The sequence below is a fragment of the Siphateles boraxobius genome, unplaced genomic scaffold (assembly GCF_051911475.1).
Source record: "Siphateles boraxobius isolate OS27281-9 unplaced genomic scaffold, OSU_SipBor_1 53, whole genome shotgun sequence".
In the NCBI taxonomy this organism is placed as follows: domain Eukaryota; kingdom Metazoa; phylum Chordata; class Actinopteri; order Cypriniformes; family Leuciscidae; genus Siphateles; species Siphateles boraxobius.
In genome coordinates, this window is record NW_027509175.1 from 8231964 (window position 1) to 8259414 (window position 27451).

The following is a 27451-nucleotide window of genomic DNA, read 5'->3' on the forward strand; positions in this document are numbered from 1 at the left end:
AGTGTTGTGAAATATACACCCCACATCTTGTAGGGGGAGCTTGTTGAGAAAACATGCGACAACAAAAGTGAAAATCAGCAAAGAAATGGCTAGAGTAGCCAAGTTCCCCTTGAATGTTTTCTAAAGAAGTCTTTATGCTCACCAAGGCTGCATTTATTTAATCTAAAATACAGTAAAAACAATTTTAAATAACTGTTTTCTATTGTAATTTATTTTAAAATGTTATTTATTCCTGTGATGGCAAAGCTGAAGATTTATAGAGATACACCGAGATTAAAATTCTGGCAGACTGTGATAAGCCTATAATTATTGTTATAGCTAATTCATTATATTTGAATTCTAAACTATTTAGCTGAATCAATTTAAAATAAAAGAGTAAAAACTAGGGCTGTCACTTAACTATTTTTTTTGTAATGAAGTAATTGGTAGATTATTAAGACGATTAATTGAGTAATCGGTTAATTTTTTGGTGGTAATAAAAATAGACCTAAGTGAACCATAGCCTTTAAAATGACTTATTTATTCTTATATTTATTTAATTGAATCATAGCCTTCATGAATTCACAATAGCACTATGCTATAGTATGATTTTTAAATGGTTTTAAATAATATATCCTGCAGCTTTAGAAAATGGTCTAATAAATTCAGTTCATGGGTTCTCGTCCATGGACTGCGGCACTTCCAGTATTTTTCTGGTTAATCGACACAGGTCAATCGCAATTGAGGATTTTTTTTAAATCGAGTACTCTAATTTAATCAAGGAATCGTGACAGCTCTGGTAAAAACTAAAAATCCTTAAATGCTATAATCATTATAATGTACAGAATGAAACATGGATATTTTGGGGGGGGGGGGGGGTTTACTCAAGATTAAATTTAGCATAAATATTTTTTTTTAAATTTTCAGTGTTCAAAGATTTTATTTGCCTTTGTCATCATTAAGCACTCAATCTAAATGTAAAAATAAAGAAAATGAGCATGTACAATTGAATATCCAATAACGACCAATACTGTTCAGGGCTCGACATTAACTTTTTGAGGCACTTGTCCTTCGGACAAGTAAATTTATGTTTCACTTGTCCATGCACAAAAGTCACTTGTCCGGGTAATCAATTTGCAAGTCCTGTCAGTTTAAACATCTAGCGCAAGAAAACTGGAACTTTAGCACCGTTTTCTGTCAGCTTTTCTAAACCGTATTTTTGTCCTGCCAAAGCCTTATTTGACCGGTGAGTGATAGTTGACTGACTTCGCTTGTTTAACTGAGAGAACGAGCAGAGAGAGTGAAATCCCTGGTTGCGCGCGCACTCTCTCACCGTCTTCAAACTGTCTTGCTCTCTCTCCCTCCCTCGCGCATATTAATGAATTGAGTTGACTGAAATATCTTTGAGAATACACGATGGTAAAAGCTCGGAAGACCGAATTTTTTTTTTTTCTGAACTACCACTGGTTGTGAATTGTGCTAAAATAACGTTGCCTTATCTTCTCTGAAAAGCGTTCCACACATTCAGATGACATAAACCAGACTTTCAATAAACAAAAAAAATCTATCCAGGGATGAAATGTTTTCTGTGTTGACACAGATCTTGTCCTTGTCCTAAACTGCCTGTATAATCAATGTGTCGTGGTCCGTTAATGACACGTCCGATTCGCGAAATAACGTCTCCTTTAAACCAAATCACTTTAATGAATGGTTAAAACAACTGATCTGTCCAACACTGAACTCAAGAGAAATCGGAATCGGAAACACTATAAGGTTTAATAAGGTTCCATTGATTAAAGTCTAGTTAACTGATTAGTTAACATTCTATTTATATTAGTTTCTATGCGGATTTACTCCATGACAAAACCACCCCAGTCATTCTAGAATGATTCATTCTTTCCAAATAGAGCTATTCAAGTCATATGGTGAAATTGTTTTTATATCACATTATTACATGGCTTTGTTGAATTCTAATGTAGAATGCGGCCTGTTATTTCTTGATAACAGACCGCTGCTAACCCGTTGCCATGAAAAACAGAGTGTTGCCATGGATTCTAACCGTAGAGACGGAACGGACTGTTTTCTTTGGCGGAAGCAATATAATCGTTTTTAAATCAATAAACTCCTTTTTAAGTCAATATTTTGTGTAAAATTATTGATTTATTTGGTAGGTAGCCGTGTAATAAGCGGGATAATGTAGAGCGAGGCGGTTGTTATAGCGAATACAACACCTTCAGGCTGATTAGGACCCTGGCGCGAATCGAAGCTCACTCTACATTAAGTTATCCCTTAACGTTACATATATATCGCAGAAAAATAAAATATCGCAATGTCATTTTTTACCAAAGTCGTGCATCCCTAATACAAATGCTGTTAATGGTTGTTTACAGTACACGGCTAGCAAGCTAACGCCACTTAAGCTTGTCAGCCAGGTTGGGTTGCCCCCTATGGTTGCCCCCGACAGATGCCACAGAGCATAACTCCGTCTTCATAAATAACCCAGTCAAATACATCTTTCCATTTGGTTACAAATTTTAAATTCGTATGGTGCTGTTGGTGTAAGGTGACTTGTTTATGGAGCTTTTCCTGGAGCTTGGCCAGGCTACGGAGCCTGAAGAAACATCACTCTCCATCACTGTTCTTGAGTCAGGTAAAAAATTTTAAACTCCTGATTGGCCAATCAAAGCATTCTGAGCTGGACGCTGGTTCGACGGATTGTGGGGGGGGGAAAATGTGTTCGTTTCAAATCGGAAAAATTAAATCTGTATAATCGACGTAATGAGTGGCACATAACGTGAAGTAACATCCCATTTTATTTTGTTTGAAATTTAACTTGTCCAGTGGGACAAGTAATTTTCTTTTCCACTTGTCCTACAAAAAAACCTACTTGTCCCGGACAAGCGGACAAGCCTTAATGTCGAGCCCTGCTGATGATCTAAAACATTTCAAATTTTTGCTGATAACCAATATGTTACTGATATATTGGGCATCTTTAAGTTTTTACTAAAATATTGAGAAGCAAGTCAACCCTGAAATTTCAACACTGCTTACTACCTCCATCATTCTCCTTATACAAAAGTAATAGGGGTGAATGCTGGTCTCTTTTTTCCCTTGTCCTGAGGTCCTTTTTTTTTTTTTTTTTTTTACACAGCTGTTCAAATCCTGGCCAGTCTCTGCTGTGTAAAAGCGGAACAGGGAGCATTTTCTCTTCTTCTACCTCTTTGATGAAGTGAGAACAGCAGGCATTTCCACCAAAAAAAAATGGGATTGCTTTGGGACAAATAGCATTCATTCAGAAAGATTTATTCCAAATGTCTTTAATGTCAGAATAGCTCATTACTCTCTAATGTGTTTAAACTAGGGATGCACCGATCCGCATTTTTTCACTTCCGATCCGATCCCGATACCTGAATTTGGATATCGGCCGATACCGATACTATTCCGATACCAGAGCTGTGTTTGCTTTAATATTATTATTATCATTATTGTTGATTTTATATGATGCTGCAATAAACTTCTCTCTACAGGCAAGTATGATATGTATGCATGTATGTCCCAAAAGGCAACTTGAGGTAAGTATAAGGTTAGAAACAAATAAGAGACAATAAGTGTAGGCACCAGCACCAAATCTGGTAAAACGTTACACATTGCTGTTTGTATTGTTGTAAAATACATTCATAAAAAACAAGATAACAAAAATCAAAAAGATAAATTATTTTATATATAGTCTAGCTACTATAAAATTAAGACATTTTTTTAATGTATAGCACAGCTGTTTATTGAGGCAGCAACATATGATAGATGGGACATTTAATAATCTTTCATTGCGCAAAAGTATTATGATATGATTATGAAAGACTCCAATACAGTGCGGCACAAAGCGCTTATGCGCATCCCGAGCGCAGAATGATGCGTAGTGTATTGTACAGTATCTATCTATGCAAAAGTTTATTCAGCCTTTTCTTTTAACAGTTTTAAATTTCAGTTACTGTGTGCTTGAAGAACAATTATAGTGCACTCCAGTGTTGTGATCTAACAGACACACGTTAAAAAGTAACATGATTAAGGTACAGCAAGTCCAGCAAGATAATCATTTTATCCGAAACCATAGAGCTTTATCTACAGATCAAGTATAATAATAGTAATTGAATCATCTCGGAGAGAGTTTCATCGAGTTGACTGTCATAACCGAACGCGACGCGCTGTTGAATGCTGAATGAAGAATGATTGACAGCCGCAGCGGAGGGAACAGTTTACGTGATCTTGAATTTAATGACTTAAATATTCATTTCTATCTCACATTATACTATAGAATGGCTTCAGAACACTTATAATATAGTGCACGAACACTTAATGGTGCTTTATAATACTTTTGTGGGGCTTAACAATAACACAATAGTAAACACACAATATCGGATTTAGATCGGCCTCGTCTGACCGATACCCGATCCGGCAAAAATGGCTGTATCGGAGCCGATACCGATACTGGATCGGATCGGCCCCATCCCTAGTTTAAACTTCTATATTTAAATATATATACAGTATATATATATATATATATATATATATATATATATATATATATATATATATATATATATATATATTACCGTAGGTTAGCAAACTCCCAAGCGTCATCTTCTAAATCTTAATGCTAACAGCCATCATAAACAAATCATATAATCTTTGATAAACTGTATTTTGGAAATACAAATATGAATGAGCATTTCAGGCCTGTTGGTGTCTAATCAGTATGTGTGTTTAGTAAGCATCAGTAAGTATGTGTGGATGAACAGAATAAACTCTGGAGTCTGTCCATATCCTTTGAGATTACTTCAAAAGATCCATGAGGATGTTGAATTATTGATATGATTTTTTTCCATTTCTTCTATTATTAAATTTGCATGACACTCCAGAGCTGTAAAACAAAAAAAGCACAAAAAAAATATATGAAAAATGACTGAGTGTTGCAATGATTGCAATGATTATAATGTATATCTATAGCGGCAATCAAGTGTTTTCATTAAGCAACATTAGTATGCAGCATTATCAAGAAAATGCCAGCTCCAAGGTCAGGATGTGTGGACATGGGTGACAAGATTGAAGAAGTGCTTTAATGGAAAGATATTTTCACGCTTTGACCCTCATACCCTCTCTGATTAAAGCAATTTCCAGGCGCACAAATCTTTTATGTGTTTGTTTGTGTGTGCATCTACCTGCAAACCTCTAGCTCTGCGGTTAAATCTTAACCCTCTTCACATGCTTATCAACCTCCTGCCAAACTGGAAAACCTCTCAGCACCTCAAGTACCAAAAAAAAAAACCTATTCTTATGTGTGAGTCTCTATGATTAATTTTCGAAACCTGGTCTGAAAGCAGGTATTTTTGATTAGACACACTGTATGTGTGCAGATGTGTACCATGCCTATATTCATTTACATCTGAGATTGGTGTGGGCCTTCGCGCACCTGAATATGAGCGCGCCCGAGCTGTGTGCATACCTCTAATCCAGTTTCATCCTAGAGCCTCTTAAACTCTGAAGTGCTGCATTCACTGTTCAAAAGGGACCATCCAAAACATTGAGTGCAGCCACTACATTTGCATTGATTTATTAACTCCTCAGTGTATCTGGGACACCGTTTTAATATCTCCTGAATTGTTTGTGTGATATATATTTAGAACGTGACATAACTGATTTATGTGAAGTTTGGTGCTCGCTCTGTTTTGCATCAGTGGAGATGTATTGCTTTGTGACTCAGTTTCATGCCATAGATTCAATTTTCTCAGTAGGTTCAGTTACAGTGAGGTACAGTTTGGATGAGCATACATTTACCTCATGTAAATTCAATTGCCTTTGGCCCTTTTTTTTTATTGTGCTCAAAGTATGGTGCTAATCCTTGGCGGATACCTCCACCTTACCTGTTTATTTGTGTCACTGTTTGCTTAAGCTCAGTATTTTAAATCTGTCACAGCACCATGGTGGACAGATCAGCGTCTGTGTGTTTGCACAGCGTGTGAACCATGATATTCATAAGCCCCATTGTCGCTCGTTTATGTGTTTTTGTATTCTGAGATATCAAGCTGTCACCGCACAAGGATGCAGTCATTATTCTTAACTCAGTCAGCGACTCCAGTGTGACAGTGTGCAGCAATTTCTGTCTTTCTCCCCTCCGTTATTCAACGGTTCACTGTCTGCCCTTCATCCATACCCTTCTCTCTTGCTCATTCCTGTTCCCTCTATAGACCTTTTTCACACTTCCATGTTTGCAAAGGTGACGGCTTCAACAGTAGGGTAAAGAAACTTCTGCTTTATCAGCGGCAGTGAGAAACAGCCGTTCTAATGTTTTCAAATGTTTCCCAGGGGTGACGAAACAAAGCAAAATAATTTCATGTTATACGACTGGATGAAAGCAGATATTTTATGGTTTACGGGAGTACATACAGTGGCCTCAAAAAGACAGCCTTAAAAATTTATGAATGTCACTGCATTAGATACAAAATATCAAAATACACTACCATTCAAGTTTGGGATTGGTATTTTTTTAAATTTATTTTTTATAAAAGTCTCTTTTCTCTCTTATAAATGTAATATTTGATATGTTTTAAAATGTATTTTTATTAGTGCAATGGCAAAGCTGAATTTTCAGCAACCATTTCTCCAGTCTTCAGGGTCACATGATCCTTCAGAAATCATTCAGATGCTGATTCGGCGCTCAAGAAACATTTCTTATAATTATCATTGTTGAAGACAGTTGTGCTGCTTTTAGTGCTGCCACTAACGACTAATTTTCGAACGATTAGTCGACTAATCTAAACGACTAATTAAAAAAAAATTAACGTGTTTGTTATTTCATTGTGTCCATTTTATTTAAAATATTGCAAAAAGTTGATATGTAAATATAAAACAAAATACAATTTCCACTGCAAAGTATTTGCTTAACAGTGCAAATATAAAAAAACAATTCAGAATGTTTCAAAACATACATTCACTAGTTTTTCAAGGTCAATGTCTCTGTTTTCAAGAACCCAGTTTAAAGCTGCTCCATGTCATGAGTAACTAACAGTCCATTACAGCCAAGATGGCAAAAAAGAAGAAAGTAAATTCATTACACTGTCCACGGCACTTTTTGTAACATCGCGCGTGGCGCCGCATCCAAAGATGCACGACTTTGAGACGAATCTGGCCGAGCATATACGGCTCATCACACCGGTACCCAGTTTGTGCGTCTAGTAGTTGCTTAAAATTACAAAATGAGCCAACAATAGTAGACATAAGCCCTTTTAATTATGGTCCATGTTTTATAAAAAATGTTCTTGAAACTAAATGAAAATGTTTAGTGAATTTAGAAAATATGTAGTTAAGCTATCGTTAATTTAGTTGTATAGGATCTCAGATTCATTTATTTTGTTCTAATGTAACAAGTAGCCTAATAATCTCAAGGTTTACTGCTTTAGCCTACACAATTCTTTTGTAATGTGGTTTTGGTGAATTGTACTAAATACATTCACCTGTGTACCTGCTTCTTCTCATCGCTGATTCATGGTGGTATAGAGCTCAATTACTCTGACTCACCTCCTGTCGTTTCAAAGAATAGTACAATGGCGAGCACGTCAAGTATAAACGCCTCGTCCGTTTGGGGAGTTGCGCACGCAGGCAGTGGAGGCTCACGCTGCAGAGCCAGACAAAAGTATAAACAAGGCTTAACCAGCAGGTCGCGCGCGAAGCACGCGCACAGCACACAGTGAGCCGTTTGAGACAGGAGACCAAAAATAAATAGGTCAATATTAAACGTCGACTAAAATAATTGCCGTCGTCTAATTTTCATGGTCGATTACGTCGACTAAGTCGACTAATCGCGGAAGCGCTAGCTGCTTTGTATTTTTGTGGAAACTTTGTTGCATTTTTTAAAGATCCTCTGATGAATAAAAATTTCAAAAGAACAGCATATATTTTAATTAGAAACGTTTAACATTCGTTAAACGTTTTTACAGTCACTAATAAATTTAACGAATCCTTGCAGAATAAAGGGCACTTAAAAAAAAAAAATCTTATTGCCAGCAAACCTTTGAACAGAAGTGTAAGGCCACAAACATATAACACACACACACACACTCACTCACACAAGTTTTTATGTGTGAAAACAGCAGTTCAAACAGTAGTTTTTTTTATTAAAGAAATGAAAAAATACAATATAAGCAAGACCTCACATATCACATTAAACAACATTAGAAAAAGACAGTGGTATACTGTACACCACAAAACAAACGTACATTTATGAGTAAAAATTGTTCTATATGTGCAATGTTATTGTTTACTGTGTACAATGATGTTCCCATTGTTTTCATGCTCTTTTTATTCCATATAGCCTACTTTCTATGGACATTAAAAAAAAACATCAAATAAAGGGATCTTTCTAGTCCTAACCAAATGAACGTGATAATGACCAAATGTTATACAACAAGATAAATTGCAGATGTGAGTTTGGTGTAGATTAATGCAGTGTAAATAATGGCGAAGATGGAAACATTATGTCTGCAACGAAATTAGGGTTAAAATAAAACGGGAGAATAATGTGCTGCAACAGCATCAGTGAAACATTAGAAGTAACACTAAAATTGTCTCTTTGTACTTGAGTTGGCTACATGAATTCCCCCCCCAAGTAACACTGTCTGAGAATCACCTCACTATTTACCACGTCGTGATATGTTGCATATTTTAAATGAAATAAAAGTCTTACAGAAAGGCTTACCATGTCTTGTTAAGCTTACCAAGGAAATGTTAAGGTTCAGCTAAGGTAGTATAGTTGATATATCAGAACTGACAACTGTCCATTGGCAAAAATGCAGGTGGAAGTACAATTACCCGATCAGAGTTGGATGTGACAACTGATGGTTTGTATTCCCCTGCGTTTCTTTATCTAACTTTCCTTTTCTGCCTTCCCTCCTACTCATGTTTCCCTTTCTCCTTTTTTTTCCCACCACCTGTTCTTTCTGGCTCTCCCTCCCTCTTGCTATCTCTCTGTCTTTCTCTTTCTTTCTTCCAGGATGCCAGTTCTTCGTTTTTCCAGTTTGGGGCCTCCCTCCAGCAGGAGGCGTTGTTGATGCTTTCTGTAATGGAGGAGTACGACTGGCACATATTCTCAGTGGTCACCACCAAGTTCCCAGGTTTCCAAGAGTTCATAGCCACCGTACGTGTCACGGTGGACCACAGCTTCATTCGTTGGGACCTTCAGGGCGTAGTGACGCTGGACGGTGTTGGCGAACCTGAGGACCGGGCCCATGTGCAGCTTAAACGCATCCAGTCACCCGTCATCCTCCTCTACTGCTCCAAAGACGAAGCAGCGCTGGTTATGGATGAAGCCCGTTCTCTAGGGCTCACCGGGGCTGGCTTTGTGTGGATTGTTCCTAGTTTGACGACAGGAAATATCGAACATACCCCGGAAGCCTTTCCGACAGGGATGATATCTGTGGCGTACGACGAATGGGATTATCCCCTGGAGAAGCGCGTGCAGGATGCTGTGGGAATTATCAGTTCTGCGGCCGCTGCCATGTTCAGAGAAGAAGGTCGAATACCCGACGGTACAGCTGGCTGCTACGGCCAATCTGAGAAGCCAGAGGTGCCGGCAAGTGCTCTGCGCAGGTAAGCTTTTAGTTGCCTGCATGGAAATCTGTTTGCATAATGAAATGGATGAACATGCACAAATGTAGAAGTAAACTAAAGGAAATTACTTTAAATGTACTATGCAATGGTAGTTATACTCCAGCATCGATGTTAACATGATACTGCATAATCAAGTTCAAACTCTGTAATCTCAACATACTTATGTAAACACTCTTTTGGCTTGCCTATCTGGACTACAACTCAGCCACCTATTTCTTTAGGCAAGCAGTTCCTTTTACAAGCTTCTAACTCTGACTATTAATACTGTTTCTTGTAATTCAATACAGCAAAGTGGCTAACATGGATTTTCAGAGTACATTATTCCACTTTGCAATAGGTGCACTTAGAAATGAGAATAGTAATTAAAGAAATGAGGAGTACTTTTGACAAATGTGTCAAAATAATGTTCAGAATACGAGTGGCCTAGAAAAACCTTTTTTTTCCTGTTTTTTTACATAAGTGACCCTTTCATTGTAGCTATCATGTTGAGATAACTTTGAATGAGTTATAAAGACAAAACTCTCTCATTTTTTCCAGAGAACAATTTTTTTCAACTTACGTTGTGTACACTGGTCAGTTTGCAATATGGATACATTTGGGAGTTTTGGGGGCAACAGAGAGGCTAATGCCATCATATTGGTTGATTTGAGAGACAAATATGGACAGGCGCACAGCACGGGGTCAAGGTCTAGCTGTTTAACATGGTCCAGTTAGCCTCTGATTGACTCGTAAACAATTGTGTCCGGAACTGAGTGGCTGTGAGCAAAGATGGCAGAATTCAAATTGCGTATTTCCGAGAAGACCGGCCAACTGGCATTGAGATGAATGCTAACGGACAGCTTTCTCCAGGCATTACAGACCTCCATGCACTACAAGACACAAACTCAGCACCCCTTCGCGAGGCACAAATTCGTGCACATGGTAACCCATATTTAGTCCATTCTTGACAATATTTGCACAGAATGGAGAAAAAAAGAGCCAACAATATGGATGAGACAGTGGTGGAGCAGACGTGGGCAGTAGCTAGCTGCCACTTTGATGTTTTTTATTTTTTTGGCTTTGACTTCCCACTGCCTCACCCTCCTCTAGCGCTCTTTCTCCTGGAAATCTTTTTCGGCTGTTGGTCATTGCTGCTCAGAGACGCACCAATGCACATATCTGACCATTTGGCTAGATTTCAAAAAAGTTTGCGACTATTCTGAGTCTGTGATGATCTGAGGTTTAAAACATAATGGGATGGGATGGGATGGGATGGGATGGGATGGGATGGGATGGGATGGGGGGGGGGGGGGGGGGGGCAAGCAAGTCTTGTAGTGTGCGCTAGAGCCAGCCAAACATAAAGGTCAATAAAAAAGAAAGCCAACAGCATTTATTTTAGTTCACTGATTTTGTGAAAGGTCTCAAGATCAGTTGTTCTCAAATAGACTCTATTTAAATGTTTTAAATCTGTTACGATATGATACACAAAATAAAATCGCAATCAAACGATCGCAAATCAAATAGCCTCATTGCCGTCTCTGCGTGTTTCAGAAACCAGCTCTCTGTCAAGAGTGATATCAACTAAGATACTGAATCATACACATTTGATTTGATATTTTTTCTCTTATTTGGCAGAAATTGTTATTCATTTTGAAGCCATTACCCGTGCCATTCTAAATAAGGTATTCGGTTTCGGTCACATCCCTACTTAAAAGTATTAAAATGTAAAAATTATTACTGAAATATAATAAAGATTATTAATAATATACTAAAATAATCTATCTCTAACCTAATTTAAAATGCTAAAAAACACAAACTATCAATAACTAAAAATCGATTGTTTTTATTGAAGAACATACAGCTTCTGCAATCATAAAATGAATCATGGTTCATTTAATGTGATATATCAATACACTTACAGGGAACTACACTGCGACCAAAATGGTCGCATATGCGACCTTTTGAAATGCCATTGCGACCCTAATTTTTAATGGGTCGCAAATGTATCACTGATTATTTTTGTACCTATGTTTTTAGGCAATATGCTATGCTTTACTATGAGCATTTATTAAAACAGAAATGTGTATTTTAAGAATACGTTTTATAACGTGCTCTGAGCATTCAACACATCAAGTTGGCTTCAGCCCCGCGACCGTTACTTAGATTAAAACGTACCATTGTATCAGTGCTGCGCGAGCTCTCTCTCTCAGAAACACGGACGCGCGCACACAGAGAGAGAGAAGATAATTGTAAAATGAAAATTGGCTATAGTTTAAATTTTGTTCTTGCTTGTTTTTTTTCTGTCAAAATGTCAGAAAGCATTTTGTATTATCCATCCGTGTTTTTAAAATTCGTTAAATGACGGCCGTTTTACTGCTAACACAGCCCTCATTATAGGCCTATGTCGGATTCATTTAACTTATACTTGATATTATTTTTATAATAAGTGATTTGTTATGCTATTATTGGACTTCTTTCTATTCATTGTCAACTGTTTTCTATAAATATGTTTGTATTGGCTAACATTTATTCAGCTAATGCGTGTCCTGTTTAAAATGTGCAATGTTCAAACGCAAAGACAGCACGTCACAAATAGAAGCCGTTTTCCCTGGATATTGGAATAATAAATACAACACTTTTTTTTTTCAGCATTTTTTTTTTTACTCTTTTCTAGGGGTTTCTTAATTTTAGACAAGTTGACCAGCACACATTATATGCAATGCAATATAAGGCATGCGTGTCCTATGTGTGACATATTTTGCACACAGGTAAAGGTGCCCAATATCAGTCATTTCTAAAGTAAAAAAAAGAAAAGAAAAGTGTTTTAAAAAATATCTCTTTATTTGATTATCAGTAAATTTGTTTTCTATACAGAGATATCGACCATAACAGCAATATTAATATCGGTTATCGGTATCGGCCACAATTTTCACATCGGTGCATCACTACTTACGAGTTCACGAGTCTGCCCATCTGTGCAAACTATAGCATGTTGAAATCCATTTTGCTCTTTATTGTGTACAGTATTTTCTATTGCAGTAAATCTATCCCAACCAATGTTAAAGAAAACAAAAACAAGGCGGCATGTGGTTTAAAACATGGCAAGTAAAATAAAAAGCACATCTGTATGCAATACAGTTTCATTATTGTTCATTATTATCCAGAGCGGCTTACTATAAATAATTTGTGCGACCAAATCATATTTTGCGCTAGTAACTGAAAAAGTTAGTAGTGCAAGTGCCACCAGTGGAAAAGGTTAGTGTAGTTCCCTGACTTAGTTACTGTTAATAAAAAAGTTTGAAAACAAGCAATTTTGTCATAAGTACAGCAAATGTTAGACTATATGTATATTGTGTTGGACAGCGGGTAGCATTGTGAACCACTGCTATAGTCTAGTCAAAAAGTGGGCCGCAAGACCATTTTGAGTGGGTCGCGAAGTGTGTAGTTGAAGAAACAACAACAAAAAATATGATGAAAGATGTTTAGTTTGAAAGAAATGCGTGAAAGCTTTTGACTACTGTGCTTGCGGGACACAGTCTTCAGCTGCATGCAACGTCGTAATTACATTGTTAATCATGAAATTACCAAAAAAGTACCAATAAATTATGTAATAATAATAATAATTCGTTACATTCATATAGCCCTTTTTCTGGGACCTCAAAGCGCTTTACATAGAAGGGGGAATCTCCTCAACCACCACCAATGTGCAGCATCCACCTGGATGATGCGACGGCAGCCATATTGCGCCAGAACGCCCACTACACACGCGCTTACTGGTGGAGAGGAGACAGTGATGATGCCAATCAGTATATGGGGATGATTAGGAGGCCATGATGGACAGAGTCCAAGGGGCAAATTTGGCCAGTATGCCGGGGTTACACCCCTACTCTTTATCGAAGGACATCCTGGGATTTTTTATGACCACAGAGAGTCAGGACCTCGGTTTAACGTCTCATCCGAAGGACGGTGCTTTTTGACAGTATAGTGTCCCCGTCACTATACTGGGGCGTTAGGACCCACACAGACCACAGGGTGAGGACCCCCTGCTGGCCTTACTAACACCTCTACCAGCAGCAACCTGGTTTTCTCAGGAGGTCTTCCATCCAGGTACTGACCAGGCTCAGCCCTGCTTAGCTTCAGTGGGCAACCAGTCTTGGGCTACAGGGTGATATGGCTGCTAGTAGTATGTAACTGGTCGTCGTGTGTTAGCTTGGAAGGATTTGTATAAAGGTATGATGTTCATTCTATCCATCAGGATTAGTGTCCTTATTTTTTATTAACAGTTCATGTTAGTATTGTGTATATAACATGGTAACTGTTTGTTTTCACTTTGTGTTATTTTCTATATTTTTGATGACTGTGGTTGCTCATTCTTAATAACTTCATTGTATTTAAAAAAAAATTAAAGTAAAGTGGGATGGTACTTGTGTGTCAACCATTTTTGAGACACAAATTTGCCCGGTTCAAACTCCTAAAATGTTGAGTCCCGCTTAATGACCATGGGAAAACATGGGTCCCATGGCCAAACCAGTTGAGAACCATTGGTCTAAATCTTGTGAAACTGTCCAACTTACATAACACAAACGAAAACAATAACTTACAATGTTCCTCTGAATCTTTAAAAATTGTACTGTTTGAAATTGCCTAAAGACGCATCTTTTTCGGCAGCACTTGATCCAGTAATACTAACACTTTCTCTTCTATTCTATTTTTTATTGTTTAAAAAATATACATATACTGCGTTAGATTAAAACTGAGAAGGGTCATAGCACTTGGATATTGTTGTCTGACTGTTAGTTTAACTGCTTCTATTGTTCTCATTTGTGAGTCACTTTGGATAAACGCGTCTGCTAAATGAATAAATGTAAATGTAAATTCAGTTTTTGAAGTCTTACCGATTTTAACTCTTTCCCCGCCATTGACGAACATTTTCGTAATTTCTGAGACAACTCTCACCCGGCATTTGTTTATTGAAAAGCTTCTTTCTTCTGTTCTTTCTTTTGATGCATGTTCAGATATTTATACAACTAAATATTCTGGTGGCCCTGAAACTTTTGAGAAAATTATCGAAAAAAAGCTGGCGGTGGCTGGCAACTTTTTAAAAAAAATGCTGGTGGGGAAAGAGTTGTTAATTAAGTTATAATAAGAGTTGTTAATATAGTTATAATTAAGACAGATGTCTTAATTATAATTTTAAGAGGTCTTAAATTTGGGGACGGAAAAACAGTAATTGTCACATTTACATTGTCACATACTTGTTTGTTCTTGTTTCAGAGCAGTTTTCAATCAATTAGTAGCGCAGTGATTGCTTATGATACATTTTTGATGAATTATGACAATGTTTACTTTATGTTGTTTATGCTGTAATATGTTGAAGATAGTTGTAGGAGTGCATATTTAATCTTTGGCTCAGTCAGATACATTTCAAAATAAGAGAACTGGTGTATTTCGGTGTATTTATTGATGGTCGATTAAGCAAGGTCATCATTAGGGTGCATGTGACTCATGCGCAAAACATGTAGCGGACACACGAGGAAAATTGATGCAAGCGCGCTGCAGTTTTAAGTATATTAATGTCTTCAAGCCATGCAATGGATTAGGTAGGCAAGTCTTTTATTTCAAAACATAATAAACCCCACAAACAAGGGATTTTACTTACCATAAGAACTACTTGTGTAAGCACCACAGTGAAAGTACATAGAATAAACAAGTAATAAGATCCTGGTTGATAATTTATTATCTTCCAGCGCTGTTTCAGCTGTGTGCTCTTATTATTTGGTGCATGGTAAATCAAGACCTGTCAATCTGAGCTCCAAACCAAACCAATCCAACCGCTCTTCAGTTGTAAAACATTGTCCGATTGGTTTCTACACATCATCCCTACCCACCATACCTGAGATCCGGTTTCCATTGTTTGAACTTTTAAATGGCTTTGAAAAAATGCGTCATGATAACAATGCTGCGATCGGATCCCTAAATACCTATAGCTTTAGCCAAGCAGCATGTCATGTTACTCCGTGATCTACATATTGTTGTCTTGTGTTGTGTTTGGGCTCGTTTGAGACTACCTGCTCTAAATTAGGGGTGGGGGGAAAAATCGATTCTTAGATGCATCGCGATGCGGACGTGGACGATTCTGAATCGATTCACAAATATCCAAAATCGATTTTCAAAAAAAAAAAAAAAAAAAAATTATATATATATATATATTAGGGCTGTCAGTTAAACGCGTTATTAACGGCGTTAACGCAAACCCATTTTAACGGCGTTAATTTTTTTATCGCGCGATCGGTCTTTTTGGCCTAGCAAACTTTGTAGTTTTTTTTCACATGCTTTTGCAATAGGACGCGGCATGGACGTTTTGAAAGCACAAGCGGGTCTAGCTAGACCGGAAACAAAACAACAGGCACGCCGCACACACTTGTTTGGGCTTGCGAGCCGGATGCGCGAGCGCGAATCTCTCTGCTCGCGCGTGGAATATAATGTGCCGAGCACGAATCTCTCTGCTCGAGTCGCGCGCTCTCAGATACACGCTGCTCTTGTTAGAATTTTCTCTGGGCTCGCTAGGACAATATGTGCCTGCACTTAAAACGTGTTCAGTGCAATCGCGAATCTCTCCTCTTCCCCAGCTAACAATTTTAGGTTATAAGAACGTTTTCATAACGTTCCCATTAAGTTATAAAAACGTTATTTCTGAATGTTATAGGAACGTTCAAAACGTCCAGTTTTGAGTGGATGACGAGCGCGAGACACCGAAATGGATGCCAATAAGATTCTGAATGGAACGTTTACTTTTAAAAAGTTGCCAAATGGTTCCATTGACGAGACCAAAGTGATCTGTGTGTTTTGTCGTTGTGAACTGAGCTATCATCATCGCAGCACGTCCAGTCTGAAATACCACTTGATGATGGCCAAACACACACACACACACACACACACACACACACACACACACACACACACACACACACACACACACACACACACACACACACACACACACAGCTGATGCGAATTCTCCGCCCCCTCGTCAATATCAGGACCTCGTCAGTATTTCTTTCACCCTTTTATTGATGGACAGTGTTACATTGTGTGAGAGATTATTTGCTCCAAGTAAGAATGTTTTAGTGTGAAATTGAACACAATATATGCCAATGTTGTTTTCAATAAAAAACATTTGCACAAAGCAAGCCGATCCACTTTTCCATGTTGATAAGAGCATTAAAATGAGAAAAAATAATGGGACAAAAAGAAATCAAGAGACATTTAGAATAGATAAAAATGTGCGATTAAATGCGATTAATCGCGAGTTAACTATGACATTAATGCGATTAATCGCGATTAAATATTTTAATCGTTTGACAGCACTAATATATATATATATATATATATATATAATAACGTAATATTGACGGAACGCAAAAGACGGAACTCTGAAGCGCGGAAGTGCAGTGCCCGGACCGTCTGTGGCGTGCACATAACAGAGACGCGATGGCTGAGCGTGAAATCCAAACACCCTCCTCGTTAAAAAGCTGATGTGTGGAAATATTTTGGCTTATGAAGTTGAAGGGGGAAAGGAGCTGGACAAGAGCCACACTATTTGTAAGCTTTGTAGAATAAAACTAAAATATTTTGGAAACACGACAAATATGAGAAGCCATATGACACGTTTCCACCCAGAGGAGGAAAAACACTCTGCTGTAACGTTACCAGTCGTTGTAATATTATTCATTTACTACAAGTATGCTGCTAGTTCAGGCACACATTTATTTTCCTGTTGATTCTTTGCGATGTTAATAAAATATATTGTATGTTAATTCTTTATGGGTCATTACTTGGTACTATTAAAGCAAAGTAGTTATTTATAGTCACACACGTCACAAAAAAAAAAGATTCAGATAATCGATAATCGCTTTAGCATCAAATCGCAGACCTCTGAATCGTAATCGAATCGTGAGGTGCCTAGAGATTCCCACCCCTACTCTAAATGAAGATAGTTTACTGTTTTGCTAAGTTACAAACCAAAACGTGACACAAAAGCATCATGTGTATACTTGTTATACGTGTGTCGGCTGCGCTTTTTCATACAATACATACAAATATGCTTGTATTGTGCTATTTGAGACATTTTCAGTGATACATGACACAAATCTGTTATATACTATGATTTTACAGATCACATTTTCATGTAAAGCAGTTTTTCACATTATGAAAATAGAGCACTTCTAATATGTCAGCAATTTTTAAGGGCACTTGTTAAGTGATGGTCATATTCCCTGTATTCACTGTAAAGCCAAGCTTAAGCTTTAAAATTACGACTATTTTGTGTTGGTAAAGCAAGTGGTTAAGTGACATGATAACTTGGTAGCGGCCACACATCGGATTTAAGAGTTTAAGGTTAACGATTAATCAATTAATTTCATTTAAACAATGATCGATTATGGGAATACATGTAAATTGACATCCTTAGTTTGGACATATTGATTTTATTTGTGCAGGTCATAAAAAAGATCTCAAAAAGTCTTCAATTTGATTAAATTGGAAACTGCAGATAGCATGTATGTACTGTTGCTTGAATTTCCTTATTTTCTTGTCTTTTATGTCTGTAAATATTTTTTCTTTCTGGTTCTCAGCTTACTAACCAAAGACAAACAAGGATTTTTTTCAGGCAACACATTTTCTTGCTTCATTTGAGAGGTGCTGGATATTTAAGGAAGCACAAAGATTGCTATTTTGGATCCCATTTGATTCTTCCTGCCCAGTTCCTTTTATATCTCAATGATTGAATTTGTTTTCAGTTCCGTTCTGAGCTTGCGAGGGCAACCTTGTGATGTCTACGTTGGCTATGAAGATGTCCGTATCGCACACGGTAGTCTGAAACAAAATCTACTGTTAGTTTAGATTGCGAAGGCACTTGCTGTTTTTTTTTTCAGAATGCACAGTTATCAGGAGTTGCCATGGGTTACCATCAGTAGCTGTTTGCAGCGTTGGTATCCGTCTGCTCCGAGTAGGTGTTCCTTTTGATCTCTCCCTCGTTGCTAAGGCTGTCTGTATCTGGGACACTGCAGACTCTTCAATGTGGGAGCATTTTGTATGACGCCACCATTCACAGAGCTAGAATTATCCTTCGAAATGCCTCCGAGAAAGATGGAAAGATGTGTTGTGATACTTGTTATAGCCAAGTATACACATACAGTAATGTGAGAAGTGGTATTTTATATAAAAGAATGGTCATTATAGTCCCTGTAAAGGCAATTTAAAAAAAAAATCTAAACACATTAGAAATGTTAGAAATGTATTGCTAAAACATATTACAGAGACTGTGAACTGTGAAGTACTGAATTGGGGAGTTAGACCGTAAAACAGTTTTTTCACCATTGCTATTTTCCGGATTTTTTGGGCGGGTCTAAAACAGGGCTCGATGACGCACTGGAGCCCCTGAGCTCCTGGACACGCCCCTACTCGATGACGCCCCGCTCCACTAACAATATAAATAGAGCACATTCACATCATTTTGGCGCTCAATCGCGAGTTACTGTCAGTACTATTATTTGTTACTACAGCCTACAGTTCGCTAGTTAGCTATGTCTTCGTCACGGAAATGCGTTCTACCTGGATGCGATCATGTACAAAACAGATCGGTGTCCTTATTTAAATTTCCTAAAAACAATCACATCAAGAAGAGGTGGATTAATTTTGTGAAGAGACACCTTGATGGAGAGCTGAGGATCACCACCAAAACCCACCTCTGTAGTGATCATTTTACACGGGATAGTTTTATAGACTTTCATCGGAGACAACTGGGATTCACTGATCCGCTGTTACTGGTGAATGGGGCCGAACCAACCATCTCCCGCCTCGGCCTTCCTCCTCCCGTCGCTCCGACAACTGGTGCAATCATCGGCAGTGCGTGCCCACCAATGAGTGTAAGTTGCCTTGTGTGCTTATGCTATAATTAACCTAATAAGCTGCTAGGAGCATCCATTCCGACTGTAGCGGGTGACAGTTGAGTGTGGCAACGGCAGCTTTACCACGAGTGGGCGTGGTTATAGCGCGGCCAGGGGATACGCCCCCAGCGTTTGAGAGCAGAGACTACTGCTCATTTTTTCAAGATTTTGATAGCTTATTTAATGTACTTGCTGGCTTTTTTTATCATTCAAATTTGGCTGGGTGGCTAAAAATACATTTTCTGTGATATGACAAACTCAGAACACATACTTCATTTTGACTTTACAGGGACTTTAAAGAGAATTCGACTTGGTGTTGTAATCGAAAACATAGGTGTAATGTTCAGTAAGATGTCAGTGAAAGTTGGAAAATATAAAACAGTTGGCTCTCTATCTTAAGGCAATCATACATATACATATACATATAAAACTAAAATGCTGCATCTGAGTAGCAGGTGTAGTTCTGGCCCCTGTCCTTCTGTCTGCCCAGGGGCAGAACCCATTCCTGACTAAAGTACTGTATTTATTGTCTTAATTAAGTCTGTTAATAATATCACGCGCACACACACATGTATAGCCTACAACCTTTCATGCCACGATCTAAATATAATGCTTAGATCTAATTATAATGCTAAATTTATCACTTTTCACCAGTAGTTAACATTAAAAGCTGTAATAGCGAAAACGTTCTAAAAGTTTTGTAGGAGGGTTCCACGTGAAATACTAGCTATTTCATATGCAAAGCTGTTAGCCAATCATAGCAGTGGGCATTTACACTGAAGTCTCACAGTAGACACGCCCCTTCAAACAGATCATTTGAATTATTTTATTTCTAAATTATGGCAATTTTTAAGTCAAAATCATACTAACAATATAAGTACACCCCAGGAAACATTATGGTTTTTCATGGCAGTTCATGACCCCTTTAAGAGCTGCTCGGATCCCATATATGACAGATGCGTTTTCTTTGTCAACTATTTGCATTCACTTGAGACATAACCGACTGTGTTACAAGGATATTTTGACATATTTGTGTGTATTTGTCCGTTCAAGTGCAAAAAGACTCGGAAGAGAACTCCAGTTCAGTACCGCATAATCGTTTTGGATGTGTGTGCAGAACAGAAAACAGTGCGCGAGTCTTTTTGCGCTTGAATGGTTTAAAATCACATAAAAATGATTTGGATGCGCACACTTTTGTATAGTTTTGCACATCCTTAGTCAATACAGTGATACAGTCTCTGTTAATTCATGCATCCCTAGTTATGATGGGTAAACTTAATTTAGTTGGAGAGCTCTGTAAGGTCTGTCTGTGTTTGTGTTTATCTCACTGTTTGTTGTGAGCCCAACACAGACCTGCTGTGCCCTCTCAAGCACAAACACAACAGCTCCTTTCATAAGCACCTCCTGCAACATTATCACCTTTACACAGAAGACGCTGCCATGCGGCTGACAAGTCTCATGTTTTAAGCGCTTGAGTGATTTTGCAGCCTAAGGCAAAAGCGTCTGCCTTTTGTTTTGCCAGAGTTGTGGCAACTCCTTTACTCCAAATTATTCACAGTCTGACACATTAACTAAATGGCATTGATCACCATCAGCTCATCTTGAGTGCTGCAGTTTGGTTTTGTGTTTTATTTTTTGTTTCTTTCCCTCGCTCAGGTTTAATTTAGTCACACATACTGTATTTCTCACTGTAGAGATTTAAAGTTGACTTCATGTGGGGCTATTTTCCACGTTTGATATACTTTTAAAACATTCAACACCTTGGCGGTAGCAGTGCTGTATTATGTGAGCACCGATCTGTTTTCATAATTTTCCTCTGCGATTGCTGTCCTTTGATTCTGGCCTTGTTTACTTGCTTTGCTTGTAGGCAAGGCAAGATCTCTGAAAATCGATTCTGAAGCATTATGTTGTTGCTTTCCCTCGTTGTTGACCTCCTATGTATTATCTTTCAGCACACAAAACAACATAATAACTGCTGGGCCGGTTCTTTGGTTGCATTGGATATGTCAGCCTGTGTATTATTACTGACAAACCCGTGTTCGCTTACATAGTCTGTGCTAGCGAAATGCCATTTAAAGGTCTCTGTTATTCAGTTAATAATTCATTATTTTTTGCTGAAAAATTATCACGAGTTTGGTAACACTTTCTATGAAATCCATGCTTATAATGAATTATAGCCCCATTTATACTAATTTATAAGTAAGTATTACTATTCTATAATATATTTATAAAGACTCATTAAGACCTACTGCATTATAAGAACAGTTAGGCCTATAGTTACATTTCTTTTATTTTTTATAATTAGCTACTTATAGGTCTTGCATTTGCTTTTTCAATGTGCATGCTCATAATCGATTATACACTGATTTATAAATTATCAAATATAAAATCGTTCCAGAGACACATTGACACGGTTTGCTGTACCAATTAGTTATTAATTATGTCTTTAATGGCTAATGTTTGCCTTAGAGGTCATGAATGGTAATTTTGATTTGTTAAAATCTATATCTCAGCCATATACAGCCTTATAGCAGTTTGAAATTATACTCAAAAAATTGCAGTGTTTTGCTAGTATGTAACATTATAAAAGATACATTTTTGAATTTTTAACATTAATGATTTCGGTTTCGGTAATGATTTCATTATTTTATTACAGAAATTATTGTTTGTTACATTTACAAATAAACAACTTAAAATGTATAAAGAGCTCATCTTCATGATTTCTTAACATTTGCTTTAGGAAATTGGATCCTATGTTTTCACTTAAAGCTATCAATGATGCATTTAATGAGGTTAGTAACTGTATTATAAAAACACGACACGGCTATTAATAACAATATATTCACTAATTTGACAGAAATAAATCTGAAATACTAAAAAGTCATTGTAAATATAATATAAAAACATTGTAATGCAGGCTGCATATTTATAAATACATTCATAGAACCACAAGACTGACTAATTAATACTTATAAATCAGTACAATGGATTATGAAAAAGCACATTGAAAAAGTAAATGTATGACATTTAATAATATAAATGTAACTATAAATGCAGTATATGTCTTAATTAGTCTTTATTAACATATTTATAGAATAGTAATACTTATAAATGGAGCTGTAATTCATTATTTATTGTCTTCATAGAAAGTGTTACCATGAGTTTTAGGACATGGTGTTGCTAGGGTTTTTATGGTTGTTTCTAGGTTTTAATTCCCAGTTTGTGATTGGTCTGTCAGGATTATTACATAAATGCCTGATCACAGGCTAATTCATAGGCTAATTCATATAATAGCAAATATTTTTTTAGTTATCATGTAGGGCTGTCGCGGTGAAGGAATTTCCCTTGCGGTAATTTTGAGTTGCTCAATAGCGCGATATGCGGTTTTACCGCCATTTATTTATTTATATTTATTTGTTGCTATATAAATACGTGTTATGATGTGGTCAGCATACACAGAAACAATGTAACCGAAACTAAACAGCGTCTCTGCGCATTGAAAGACTGTCACTCAGCGCGCAGTTGTTACGCCGTCTTTGAGTGAGTCATTAAACGCGGTTCGCAGTTGCTGCGGTTACTTGCATTCCTCTGCGGTTGGCCTGTCAGTAGCGCGGTACTGCAATATTGCGGTTATCGCGACAGCCCTATTATCATGCAAAGTCAATGACACACCATGGCACTGAAGAGATAAACCACTTGCTCTTTTTCTAAGGGAATGAAGAATTTGTTGGAAAACTATCGTGAAGTACACACAGAAATTCAAAGGTCTTCTTTCATGTGAAATAAAGGCTTATGGGTTTTATTGAACTGCCTTAATATGATGTGAGAAAGGAATGAGCACAGAAATGTATTACTAATGCATAATAAGAAATAAAAATTACTATAATATTCATTTTGGCTGGTTTCCAAAAAAACAACATTGTGGACATAATGTATTTGTAACTCAATAAAATTTTTATTTATCCTAAATATTTATTATACATGTATATTATTTCATACATCTGTGTGATATTGGTATTACAAAGCCTTAAAGTCCCCCTGTAGTCAATAATTGTATCCCTTAAACTCATTTTTGATCACCAAAATGACACCACGTGGGGTGGTGATGGCGCAGTGGATAAGACACATGCCCTTGGTGTGAGAGACCCGGGTTCGAATCCACTGTGAGACACCAATGTGTCCCTGAGCAAGACACTTAACCCCTAGTTGCTCCAGAGGCGTGCAACCTCTGAAATATAGCAATTGTAAGTCGCTTTGGATAAAAGCGTCAGCTAAATGAATAAATGTAAATGTACACCCTTACTTCATTTAGTATACACGGATCCCCGCCTCCACTCACGCCAGATCACAGATTCACTCGGCCAACTTACTGAGGTAAACGCTGCACAATGGTATTGCTCTTTACAACGTCAGACACATAACGGTAATAAATATGATTAGCCTTTTGCTTGACTGTTACTTGATAACTTGCACTAAAAAGTGCAAGTTACTTCCAAACTGTAATACATTATACTGTACTTGTTACTGTAATTTAAAAGTAATTCATTACCTTACAATATTACTGTCTTAGAATTGTAATGCGTTACATTACTCCTGTATTACTTTTGAGTTACTTTCACCAAAATAGCTATACAGTAGTAGAACTTAACATTCTAAGGCTGTAACAATATGCGATATGAAAGACTCAGATCCACGAACCTGCAGAATCGCAACACACCCCTTCCAACTCCAAGAGTTATCCTTCCCGTCCAGATCCAATGCTACCACATCTTTAAATTACTATTAGTATTATTTGAATTTTGAAGTTAACATTATAAAAAACTGGTTGAGGATAAATTATTTAAAATTGGGGAATTCCAGCGTTATGGACGTGACATTTGCAGTCAAAACTTGAAATATAAATTCTCAGAAAATGCATTTAATAACAATATATTGAAAAGTCTGTTTATCCATAGGATACCCCCTTAAAAGAGTCCAGACATTAGAAAAATATCAGTCTACACATGCGTTTTATATTTAATATGAGGGAAATACACACGCATTCATGCGTGACAATAAAATATTTAACTTTAGGAGGCAAATTTTTTTTTGTAATTCTGTGAATTAAACTGCGCAAATCAAAAGTAGCTAATAATACCCACCGGATGAAGAAGGGTTGGCTCTCCACAGAACATAAAATATTCATTTTCTTTTCTTTTTCTTTTCGTGTTCGCATTTATGAGGAAAAAACAATGTATGTGACAGTTCTCCGTTACGGACGCGACCGCTCTGAAGCGGCACTAAAAGACTGTTCTAAACTTTCACAGAGACCTCAAACAGAAGACAAAAAGCCTTTCTTTAAAGTGAATTTCGATTTGTACTAATTGTATCTTAATTTTAATCAATGTTTCATCAACCATTGCCTGGATTTAATAAATAAGAAGTAAATATAGTAGATAATAGATAGGCTAATCACGACACGGAGGCGCCTGCGCGTGAACTGGAGTGCGTCTCATAAATTAACCGAAACTCAGGGTATAAGGTAGCCTACTTCACAGACTTGAAAAATATATATTTATATTAAAATGTCTACTTGTAAACAGAACAATTCAAAACGAAAGAAAACGGACTATTCTCTGCTTATCTGTATGAAATGTGCATTTCTCTCTGGCGCATTCACTACTGCGAAGATCGCGAGTCAGCAACGTCAACTTCATCTTTATTAATAAACAATTAAAATGTCTCCTTGCTATATTTGACATATTCATAATCATTGCTTTTGCCAGTTCTTTGTGACAGCTTTTAGTTGCTTTCCTTACATCATGTTACGTGAACGCTTCACCACCGCATCAAAAACAAGATTGCGTGATGAAAACAAGACAAATACCACATAAACATAGCCTAACTGTTTAGAAAGAAAACAGAACAAATAGAGTAGCCTAATGCGCATACGTCCATCTCGCGAATGTACAGTCTTCTTCTTCACCCATTAGCCGCTTTTCCACTTGCCAGCGCGAGCACAGAGGCCGAAATCATGCCTCACGGCACTCCTGTAAAAAAATTAATTGCTATACAAATTATATCAGATGCTGCCATTTAGTCTTTATTTACAAACTTGGACACCTCACGCGGCTATTGAATGACCACAACGGGTAACTTAGCCTACTTGCATTTTTCATTCGTTAATGTCTCGCGGTCTTGGTGTTTTTTTTTTCTTGGTGTTTTTTTACAATTAAAACTAAAAGTGCGTTGCAACGCAAGCGCAACTGAACATGTAATATAGTAAAATATTACTGAAAATTGATTAGTAATGCCTTACACTACTGCGTTACAGCAAAAAGTAATATGTTACTGTAATGCATTACTTTTGTAAAGCGTTACTTCCAACACTGGTTATCAAACAGCTTATAATGTGTTGCTAATGTTACACAAACTATGTTTCCATTCACCATCTAACAATCATTAGAAATGCTTTGAACAACTCAGAACGTCAGTGGAGAAAGGCATAAAGTTCATCATAACATCACAATATACATCATACACCCACTATATTGCTAAATCTACCCGATTTTTCATATCAACAAAAAATTATATTGAGACTCTTCTGCTAGTTCGCTGTAAATGATATGCTAAAGCACAATGACGCAATTGGTTTTTAATTGGTCGCAATTGGCAAGGTAGTTTATGACGTCAGAAACACCAGCGGTTTCAAACCGAGTTTTTGAGACGGTCTTTTTTTCACTTTAGTTTTAAGGAGAAAATATTCAGCAATGGTGTTGACATGAATTTGCTCATGGTTTGTCTTAAAGCACATTACAAACACCACATAGACATATAAACAACACTAAAAACTAGATTTTCACCACAGGGGGACTTTAACATATTGCAGTCTATTGCAATAATATGTCACGATTAGCACAGCACTAACAAAGATTAATAGCAATTGCGGCTCCATGTGGAACTATCATCACCTAATATGCATTTAACTACTTCTAATCTCGGACTAACATTTCACTGTTAATTGAGATCATAAAGAGGCTCTGTGTATGGAAAGCCATTTGAAATTACATTTTATAAACCACTAACTGACAGTAACATAATTAGTCATAAGCTTTTGATAATTTCCAGAAGACTATGAAAATAAAGGTCACCTTGCATGTATAGAGTCTATTACATTACCCCTTTCTCTCTATTTCTTAATGAGATGAGATTCGCATCATGATGTGTTTATTAAAGGGAATACTATGTGACAGCAATAACAAAAATCCATTTTCAATTTGTGCTGTGGAAATCTCCAATATAAGAATAAGACACACTTACAAACAAGCACGCACAACAGAAGCTGTATTTGAGTAGCAGGTGTAGCTCTGACCCTGTTCTTTTCATTTCTGCCTGAAGCTAAACCTCATTTCCTAGTTATTTTCCTGATTCTTAATTAAATTCCGAAGAGTGTATGTGTATGTTTGTGCCATCTGAGTAGTGCACAGCTGAGCTAATCTTTATTGTGCGTTACATGGAGAAGACAGATATACAGTACTGAGCTTCTGTTGTTCAGTGGAGTGTATGTGATTGAAAAGGGCTGTGTGAAAGTATTCAGACCCTTCAAGGATTAGTTCACCCAAAAATATACATTCTGTCATTATTTACTCACCCTCATGTCGAGCAAAACCCGTGTGACCGTCTTCCATGTGACACAGATGGAGATATTTTGAATAACAGGATTGCTTGCTCATTTCCATGCCTTTACAATGAATGGGGACTGAAGCGTTCAAGCTTCAAAGGATGCAAAGGCACTGTTCAAGTATTATTGTAGTCCATAAAACTTGTATTCCAAGTTTTCTGAAGCCATATGTGTAATGATAATCTTCCCCTCCTGTGAACTGTTGAGTCAGACTAGTTTTGTGAAC

The 27451-nt window shown here is 37.2% G+C and overlaps 1 protein-coding gene across 3 annotated transcripts in view; it reads left to right on the forward strand.

The window, feature by feature from the left end:
• The window catches only part of grin2ab (glutamate receptor, ionotropic, N-methyl D-aspartate 2A, b), a 133420-nt gene that overhangs the window by 86257 nt on the left and 19712 nt on the right, over positions 1 to 27451 (forward strand). For all 3 annotated transcript variants that reach the window (XM_077205312.1, XM_077205310.1, XM_077205311.1), the window contains one exon: positions 9023 to 9618. In XM_077205312.1, coding sequence (XP_077061427.1) covers positions 9023 to 9618 — 596 coding nt within the window. The remainder of the gene's footprint in view (positions 1 to 9022; positions 9619 to 27451) is intronic.